The 9679-nt window shown below is 43.5% G+C and overlaps 1 protein-coding gene across 1 annotated transcript in view; it reads left to right on the forward strand.

The window, feature by feature from the left end:
- Positions 1-517: 517 nt before the first annotated feature.
- The window catches only part of PTPRK (protein tyrosine phosphatase, receptor type, K), a gene marked incomplete at its 5' end in the record, with an annotated part of 82304 nt that continues 73142 nt past the window's right edge, over positions 518-9679 (forward strand). Inside the window, 5 exons of the mRNA XM_010135812.1 lie at positions 518-657; positions 1549-1610; positions 4977-5086; positions 6280-6481; positions 9306-9411. Of these exons, the coding sequence (XP_010134114.1) occupies positions 518-657; positions 1549-1610; positions 4977-5086; positions 6280-6481; positions 9306-9411 (620 nt within the window). The remainder of the gene's footprint in view (positions 658-1548; positions 1611-4976; positions 5087-6279; positions 6482-9305; positions 9412-9679) is intronic.

Consider the following 9679-nt stretch of genomic DNA (forward strand, 5'->3'; position numbering starts at 1 on the left):
AATTTAGCGTGGGTATAGTCAAACAAGGGAGGAAGGTTTATGTCTTCAGCGGCAGTGAACTGAAACTGGTGATAACCGACCTGCTGCTGCTGGTAAAAGGGACCTGGGAGAACCTATTTGTCCTTCCTCAGCTCGTGAAAATAACACCAACTTTCTCTGGAGTTGGTAGTTAAGGTTTGCTATCAGCATATTATCAAGGGAGAGAAAAAGTGGTTGCAGAAAGACATGAGCGCTTCTTGGTGAAGGCATCAGAAAAGTTGATTTGTGAGGAAGTAAGAAAACCACTGACATCGTTAGCAGAGATTTTTTGTAAGCTTACACTGAATAAACGGCAAATGAAATAAGCTGGTGTAAGGTGTTGTGGAGGCTAGAAATGCAGGCTAGGTTTTATATTAATCGCTCAGGAAAAACTTGGCCCTGAAACACAGGATTATTTACCCTGGCTGAAACAACTTCCCACTTGCATTTCCCTTAGATACCTCTTGCAGAGGGTACAGTATTGTATTGTAATTTATAGCCGGCGTTGCTGTATGAGATGAGGTTCTTTGTTGAAACGGCGTGTTTGACATTACGATGCCCGCAGACAGGCCAGGACCAGCGGCTCTGTCGGCAGTTTGCCGTGGAAGGAGGGCTAACACGTGGAGCCGTGCCTTCCCGGTACTCCCAAGCTGTGCGCCGGCCAAAAGCACTCTCTGAATATTGAGTTGCTTTTTTTTCCCCTGTTTATTACATAAAATGTGCTTCTACTTAACACTTAGTCTGGAATTGTAACAAAGCGTTAAGATAAAATGGTAAATCCCTCCGAAAAAGCTGATGGAAAGGTGAGCCACTTTAATTGCTTGTAAACAGTAGCTGCGATTGACTGTCACCCCCTCCTGAGCGCGAGCATCTACCTTCGGAGAAGGGCTGCACGTTTGCTGCCGATACGCTTTACTTTTTAAGTTCCACAAAGGAATTTTTCCCAGCATAAGTGTGCGTATATCTGCACATAGCCTTTACCATATAGCAAAGGAATGCTCTGCAAAGCTTTCACGGAGTATAATAACAATAAAAATACTCTGTTTACATGCGCTTTTGTTTTTTGTAGCAGGAAAACTGAAGTCATATAAATTCATTTTTATAGTGGTTGGTGTCAGTTAATACGTTGTTCTTCCAGAAGTAATGTATTGTAATATAAATTTCCTGCTAAGCTACTGTAGAACTGTAGAAGGTTTAGGTGACGCTGTTTGTTAATAACAATTTATTGGTGACTGTGACATAATTTAAAGCAAATATATGGCTCTAAAACGCATTGATCTGATGTCGGATTGATGGTTTGTACTTCCATTATGCGTATTATTTATAAAAGCCTACCATCCCACATGTAGCTAGAAGAAAAGATTATCAGCTATTCACTATATGAATATATAGCTTCATTAAAAGGGCTCTGGAGATGCATGTAAATCATGAAAGAGGAGCATGTGATGTTTCCACTATAAAACCTTGCAGAAATTCTCTCTGAATTCGTTTTATGATACTTCTGTATTCATGCGCATTTTATGTTTGTAGACTTTTTAATAAGAAATTTGGTTTGGTTGTTTCCCTAAACTTCAAAATCGCTCCTGAAACTGGTACGGTTGAGCCCACCAAAAGGATTTCACTTTGTCAGAGAAGTGGAAACCTCGACTTGGTGGACGTTTAATATAAGATAATGCACGTGAAAGAAAGAGTATTTACTGTTGTTGTCACCGAGAGATGGTGGGGTCACGCTTCACAGGATCAGCAGAGGGAAGGAAAATCAATGGGACCAGAATCTTTTTAAAGAGAGACTGCGGAGGCCACAAGATCCGAGTCCAACTCCTCTAGCAGCTACTTAGCCTTTTTGAATTATTCAAATATCTGGCCATTCCCAGGGAAGCTGAAGTAACGTATGCCACCTTACGCACTTGGGATGGTCTTGTGCGTCGTGATTAGTGTGGATTGTCCATAAGTCGGAGGGGAAGCGTGAGAGCTCGTGTGGGAGGAAGACTGGGAGACTGGGAGTTGAGAAGGCAGCGAAGAGGGGCTGTGGTGAGCACTGGGGCTTCTGGAGATGCAAGGTGAAGCAAGCAAGCCTTTTGGGCTGCGCGTGAGGAGGTTTCCAGAAGCTGTTACCAGCACAGGGATGGTGTGTACCTGGCTGTTTGTCACCTGAGCCCTCGCTTAATAGCATATGAAAGGGAAGGCTGTTCTCGCTGGCTTTGGAAAGGTGAAGCGTAAGGTACGTCTTAAACCTCCCACTGGGAGTTGTAGGGAATAGACAGCAGCGGCTGCCTGCGTGAGGAGGTGCAGCGTGAGCCTCAGAGCAGTGTTACCAACAGGTTTCCATGTTCTGGTTCTTCCGTTGTTGATTTTTTTGTTTGCTTGGGGGGTTGGGTGTTCTGGTTTTTGGTTGGTTTTTTTTTTCCTCATTTCAGCCCTTTTAAAATTTCTGTTTGTAACTAATACTGACCTGAGGACAAAGACATAAAAACACAAGTGAAAAGGTTTAGGCATTATTTCAACTAACCTGACTGAGGAATCTGTGGGCCTGCTCGCAGCTGCTCTGTTCATTAAGCAAATTCCTCTGCACCTGCTTTTCCTTTGCCCCTTTGGTAAAGCCAGACAAGCAAAAGACATTTTTACTGCAGCTGAACTGGAAAATGGAAGGGGAAAAAATAACTCCAGACCCATCAAAATGTGTCCTTACAACTTAAATGAATTTATATTTCTCTTTTCTAGGCATTTCAACTTCTGTGTGTTTCTTTTAATTTGTTTGAATCCTAGTTGAGCTCTCAGATAATTAAGCTAACTCATTTTTGGTGAATTTGCGGGGCTAGGTGGAGTTTGTGGGAATTGCCATTCTCGTTTTCTAGACACTTGCTCTCTTTTATGAGCTTATTTTGACTGGGATTCCCAGCAAGCTTCTCATTGCTGTGCTGACTTCTGTTCTCGTGCCCTTCCCACCCCAGTGGGAAGAAATGCATGAACCCAACTGGGATCGCGTAGTTCCAGTCAGTTTAACATCGCTGCTGCCGCCGCGAGCGATGAATTTTGAGTTGCAGGAGCAGAAAACAGTCATGCGATGTGATGAGCCTCGAGGCTGCTCCCACTTGAACATTTAAGCAGAAAATGTAGGAGGCTTTATGCAACCCTCAGCTTAGAGCCCTGCACCCTGTTTGCACTGAGTGTGAAACACGTTCCTTAAAAGCATCGTGCAAAAAGTACTTTGGAAGTCTTTGAGCTGGCACGTCTGTTTTCTTTGTACCTCAATAATTTCATTGAGCTTTAATGACAAATTCCATAGTCTGTGTACGTGCCCCGCTGCGCTGCTGTGTTCTCTCCCAAACACAGACGTACATGCACGCACGCACACACGTGCCTGCATCTTCCAGGGAAAACGTCATGGGCATCGGGATATACTCACACCCCATTTGAGAGGTAGGGAAGAGCAGCAGCGGAGCATTCCCGTGAGAAACAGAGCGTTGCCCCCAGCAAGTCTCTCACTGCCGTGAGCAGCACACGGGGGCTGGTGTGGCATGTCACCCTTCATCCTCTGCCCGGTCTGTATCGGGACACTGAGGCAAAGCAGCAGCGTGTGATTTCAGTGAACTTCTAAATCTTCATTTGACAGATGGATGAACAGTTTCTGCGGAGCTCTTATCTGTTTACTTATGGGTTTTTATGGCTCCCTTTATTTATTATTAATGTCTTAAATTTTGTTGTTTGTACCAATGGTCAGATCATCGTTTACAGCTTCCATGTAGACTGAAATAAATCCCACTGTTGGGACACACCGCTCGCTCCTCGGTGCCTCTAGCAGAGTGCTTAGCGCTTCCTTTGATCCAGCAGGTTTTAATTTATTTTTACCCTTTGTAAAACTTCAGTCTGCTTTGATAATTAATACCCAAGAAATGTCATGCTTGAGGTTCACTGAAAACTGCATGGAAGAAAATCGGCTGATTAAGAAGGGGAGCAAAATACATATGTCAACAGATGAAACGGAAGTAACGTTGCAGCCGGCAGGTGGGGGTACCTTTGGCTTTCGGAGCGGGGCTGGTGTTTCTTTGGATTCAGGGCTTCTTCAGGCGCTCTCTTATCCCCTTCTTTCAGCACGCCTGTGTTCATATCTAGGTGAGCTGCTGTGGTTAAAAAGGAACGGTATGTGTAGCAAAAATACCTTGTAAGCTGAAAAGGGAGATAACTAAGCGCTCCCGTCTGGCGTTGGTGGGATTACCTGGTCCCGCGAATCACGCTGGCTAAGAGGCCTGAGGTGACACTTCAGACTTGTTATTACATCAGGGATATTGGCTCCGTATAAAATAGGAGAGTAGGGTCACCTTAGTGCGGCTTGGTTCAAAGCTTTGAAAATGTCTCTCGTTGGAAAGATTGGGAGTAAGCAGTTTCGCCGCTTCTGCAGCACAAGCGTGTCGGCAGCTGGAAGAAGTGGCAGCTTGAGCTGGTGTGTCTGCCCCGTGCCCAGCCCCCCCTCTTTTAAAACAATAAATCACAAGAAAGGGTGACTGAAAACTATCTTACAAGCACTTCTCTTGTTCGGAAGATGCCATGTGACAGAGGCTCTTCCTTGCCTTTGATTTTTCTTTTTAAAAGGATTTTATAACCACGTAGTCCATGTCCTAAGATACGCTTATTACAGAGTTCAGTGATGTTCCCTGAAGTCGTAATCTAGCTTGAACTGTTTCCCCTGGCTATACTACCAGACAATTTGACTTTGCATGAAGTTTTGAAAACCACTTGTGCAAATAACGTTTCAACTTCATGCTTTCTCTGCACTGTGAATGACAAAATACGCTTTGAAGTGCTTTTTCATACTCTCTACTGCTGCCTTTTGCCTGCGAGTGAATATTAATAAAAATAGACCCATGCTCGCTTTTGGTTTAAAGAGGAAGTTCTGTCATCTCTTTAATTTCTCTGTCTCCTGAATTTCTGATTTTTGAAGGGTTTTATTTTGTTTGTAGTGCCAGGCCCCATCCCTGCCAAGTCTGTGAAAGGAACTCCTTTTGAAGATAAGATCTTCCTCAACTGGAAGGAACCTGTGGATCCAAATGGCATCATTACTCAGTATGAGGTAACGGTCCAACAGCTAACAAGCATAGGATGGGGCTGGGAGAGTGCGACAAGAAGGGTGGCTGGCGGTGGGTGTTCGTGCTCTGTGGGCAGCGGTTCCATTATCTGCTGCTTTCACTTGCAGAACAGGGGGTTGTGTCATGGTTAGATATTCAAAAATCCTAGTTACGGTGCAGGTGATGTTGGGTGGCCGACCCCGTCAAGTGGCTCGGCCATGTGAGTGTAACAATATTACAGTCCTTGTGGGAGGTGCTAGGTTTAAAATTCTTGTGTCATTACTATACATCCTTCCAAAGCCGTGACAGCCACGATCTGTGGCTGAAATCTTTTTTGTTGAAAGAAAAGGTTACGTGAAAAGTAAGATGGTTATTAAATTCGGAGCAATGTTTTTTAGCTTTGTGAGATTTCTAGATATCACCCTTCAAAGAAACTTCCGTATATTTTCTATTTAAAGTGTATTTGGTGTATAAGCCTTCTGAGGACCTCCACGGGGGTTGGCAGGAAACACCAGCTGATTTGAGGAACAACCACCGGGCTCTCCAGCTCCTTTTTTAAAGGAGCAGAGGATGTAATTTTGAGTGTTAGTGAATTACAGCAGGAAGACAAACCAACCAAAACAAACAAACAACTCCCTTAAATCTGTTTGTTTATCTATTTCATGCTAGCAAAGTTCTTTAAATAGCGAGGGTTAACCCTTGTGGGTAGCTCAGCCACTCACTCCCCCTCACTGGGGTGGGGGGAGAGTCGGAAGGGTAGAAGTGCGAGCGTTTGTGTTTTGACGAGCTGCTGTGAGGAAAATTAACCCCATCCCAGTCAAAACCAGTACATTAAGATATCATTGCTGGCTTTATTAGCTTGGTTTGGAAAGCATTTAAATACGATCATTAGAAAAGGGGAGGAAAATGTATTAGAGGAAGTGAAAACCAAAAGGTTTTGGTGGAGATGAGGAGGATGGTGTGGGTGTCCTAACTTACATGTGACTGTGAAATTTTCTGTAGCTGAACTAAAAACATGGAGAGGTGAAGGCCACCTGCATAGCCTTTCAGGTGAAGCAAACTCTACAAGAATACACCCAAGTCCTCATGGTATCCCCAAATTAGCCTGGGGAGATGAGCATCTTCTGCTTCCATCCAGCCTAGCCAACCTTGTGCCAAAACCTGTGACAGCTGTAAAAAAAAATACTTGTTTTTCCAGGTCAGCTATAGCAGTATCCGGTCGTTCGATCCTGCGGTTCCCGTCGCAGGACCTCCGCAAACCGTGTCGAAGCTGTGGAACAGCACACACCACGTCTTCTCGCACCTGCACCCTGGTACTACTTACCAGTTCTTCCTACGTGCCAGCACTGTCAAAGGGTTTGGACCAGCAACCACAATCAATGTAACAACCAACATCTCAGGTGAACACAAAAAACAACACGGGAAAAACAGAAGGAAGGGGGGGAAATGTTTTTTGGACTTCCGTGTAAGACCAGAAAAATCATCAAATGGGAAAGAAATTCCCCCCCAAATCCTATCGTATTGGGAAACTCTATTACTGAGGATGTTTTCGAGCATATTTGCCAAACAGTAGCATAAGTTCAAGGATGAATCCTTGCACGAGGTGGAAATTGCTCACCCGCAGTTGTCAACCGTTTGGTTTTGCGTAATCTTGTGCTTACATCAAAAGATTTTGAAGTGCTGTATAAACCTGAACTAATTAGAACTTGCAGCACTCCATAGGTCGCTGAGTACGGTATGTGTTTTGCAGATTAGTAAAGTCAGACGCAGAAAATGAAGTGACTGACTCAAGGTGACACCACTTAGCAGCACACAGCTATAACAGATCTGGAGCGGTTGGAAGGAAGTGTGAATTTAATTTCTTCTGCCAGACTCCCATAGGTCTGCTTCCCTGTGCCTTTATTCACTTTCTGAGTGCACCAACATTTACTTAAGGCACTTTAAACTCTAGGAGAAAGTAACGTCAAATGGAACACTTGAGTATTTTTATTTTCTTAAATTTCAGTGTTAGTCTCAAAAAAAAAAAAAAAGATACTAGCTTACGCAGTTGAAGATAAGTCAATGCCATATCTAGGGAGACCGTTGATTTTATGACATGGTGACTTCAGATTTTGGCAGAGATCAAAGAAGTCGGTCGTTTAGAAACGTCAACAGCACGGAGCAGGCTGTTTTCCGTATTATCTGCCACAACGGACGTTACATTGTCCTGCGAAGGGAAGTCACTGATGTATTGGCGCGCACCCACCATTCGTTTCTGCAGGAAACCACGCACGTGGTCTCCTCACCCAGTTCTCAAAATCAGGCACAGAAGTGAAACTGTGAGAACACTCAAAGCGGAGCTCCTTGAATGATGTAGCAAGCGAAGTGCTGCGGTTGTCTTAGTGAACTGGAATGGTTTGTTGAATTTCATCCCAGTACATAAGCACTAGCACTCCTCAGCCCCTTCACAACCACCCAACCAAACCACCAAAACCCCAAACAACGTGTTCTGTTCTGCTTATCTGCCTGTTGGCTTCGTTTGAAGTCCAGTATTTTACTCAGGTTGTTTTAAGGTCCTTGTGTTTCTTCACAAGAAATTCCAGTTCGTAATTTCTCAGGGATAATGGTGGTGTAGGACTTGCATTCTTGTCTTCTAGCCTCCTTGGAGAGGGGGTGGGACGGTGGAGCTTTGTTTGAAGGCTGCCCTTTGTTTCTGCATTTCAGCCAGGGTTTTTTTCGTTCTGCTTTATGCTGAACTGTTGTCTGGTTTCGCTTTGCGTAACTGATACTTTTTATAAAGCAACGCGTATGTTTTGTGAAATTCCAGCTTTATTTTAATGAGGAGTGAAATTACTCGTTTTAACCAAGCTTATAAGTCGTTGCTGTGATCCTGGTGAACATGGTGAAAAACAGTGATTTATAAATGAACATTAAATGAATGTTATTTCTATAAAATTATACTTCCTGAAATAATAAGAGCAAGTTTTGTGTTCATCTAAGATCTGGGACTTGTGAAGCAAGGCTTTTAAGTCTTTCAGTGCTCTTCTATCTGTGATATGTTATTGTAAAATTACTACGGCTTTAATGATTGGCTCCTGCTAGGAAACATGTTTTTTATGAAAGTTTTGAAATACACAGGCATCATTAACAGTTTTATAAAGATACACTCACATAAAAAAAAAACCCATGCGCAAATAGTTTTAAAGCTTGTTAAAGATTAGTAACTAATAGAAATCTATGATTTTTTAATCACAAAAAATCAGGGTTCTTTCTTTATGCTAGAGCTGAGGGCAGGAACAGCATTACAGTGAGGGCAGTGGCAGGTTTGTGGCAGCAGGTTAAAGCTGGATGGTGGAAGTGATCGCCAGCACCAGCCATCCCTGCCACAACAAATATCGCTGCCGCAAAGGGCTGACGGCCAGTCCATTAGCGAATCAGTTCCTGAACTGCTTCTGGTTTTGACTTGGGCTTTGGTTTTCCTGAATACCCTGGGCTGAAAACTGCAGCAGTTCGGAAGGTAATGGATGAGCAGCTTGGCCATCCATTGGTAGAAAGGGAAGGAGAGGTGGGCGTGGGAACAGGCTTCCCCCTCCGGTTCTAGCTGACAGGTGCGTGTCTGTCCGAGCCCCCTTTTCCTGTCTTCTGGGTGGTATTGGCGTGCTCTCCCACGACCTCCAAGAGGAAATGTGGAAGCTTCTTAAATTGTTAGGATTTAAGAATTTGGACCAGCAACCACAGTCAGTGTAACAACCAACATCTCAACTAAAAACAGAAAAAAAGGGGTGAGGGGAAATGTTTTTTTGGACTTCCACATAAGACCTGAAAAATCATCAAATGGGAAAGAAATTCCTCCCGAAGAGTGTGGTAGAGGTTGGGTCTTCAGGAAGGTGGATAAAGATGTTTTGTAAAGTAGAAAGAACGAGGCCAAAAGGGGGGTTTGTAGTCTTGGGGTTTCTTGGCCGTTACCTCCTCCCCCTGTTTCTGTCCTTGAATAAACCTGTTTAACTTGATAGGTCTTGTGGTTTGAGGGGGAGCCGTTAGCGATGGGGTTATCAGTTGTCGGGGAAGTCCCATTCATGCTCTAGTAAGACTGTGGCTGCCTGAAAAATCCCTGAAGATGACTCGTGTAGCTAATGAAGATTGTGGCTTCTTACTGTACTGCGAACAGCTACAATCTCATGAACACTCAAAATGTTTTCACTGATTTCTTTCTCCTTCTTTTCCTTCCCACTCAACATTAATCAGCTCCCACTTTACCGGACTACGAAGGCGTTGATGCATCTCTCAATGAAACTGCTACTACGATAACTGTACTCTTGAGACCGGCACAGGCCAAAGGTGCACCTATCAGGTAAAAAAAAAAAAAAAAAAAAAAAAAACAAAAAACAGGAAAAAATACTTTTTTAGTTGATTATATGCTGTCTCACAGCGACATTTGACATTACTGTTATTTTTTCTTAGCTAGGCTGAGCTTGCCAATGGATCTGTAATTAAAAAGGAAAAAATTACTGTGGGGGTTTTTTTTCAGTTGTTGGAGGTTTTTTGTTTGTGGTTTAGTTATTTGTAGGGTTTTATTGGGGGGTGGGTTTTTATCTTTTTTTTTCTTTTTTTTTTTTTTT

Source organism: Buceros rhinoceros, unplaced genomic scaffold (genome assembly GCF_000710305.1).
Source record: "Buceros rhinoceros silvestris isolate BGI_N320 unplaced genomic scaffold, ASM71030v1 scaffold4485, whole genome shotgun sequence".
In the NCBI taxonomy this organism is placed as follows: Eukaryota; Metazoa; Chordata; class Aves; order Bucerotiformes; family Bucerotidae; genus Buceros; species Buceros rhinoceros.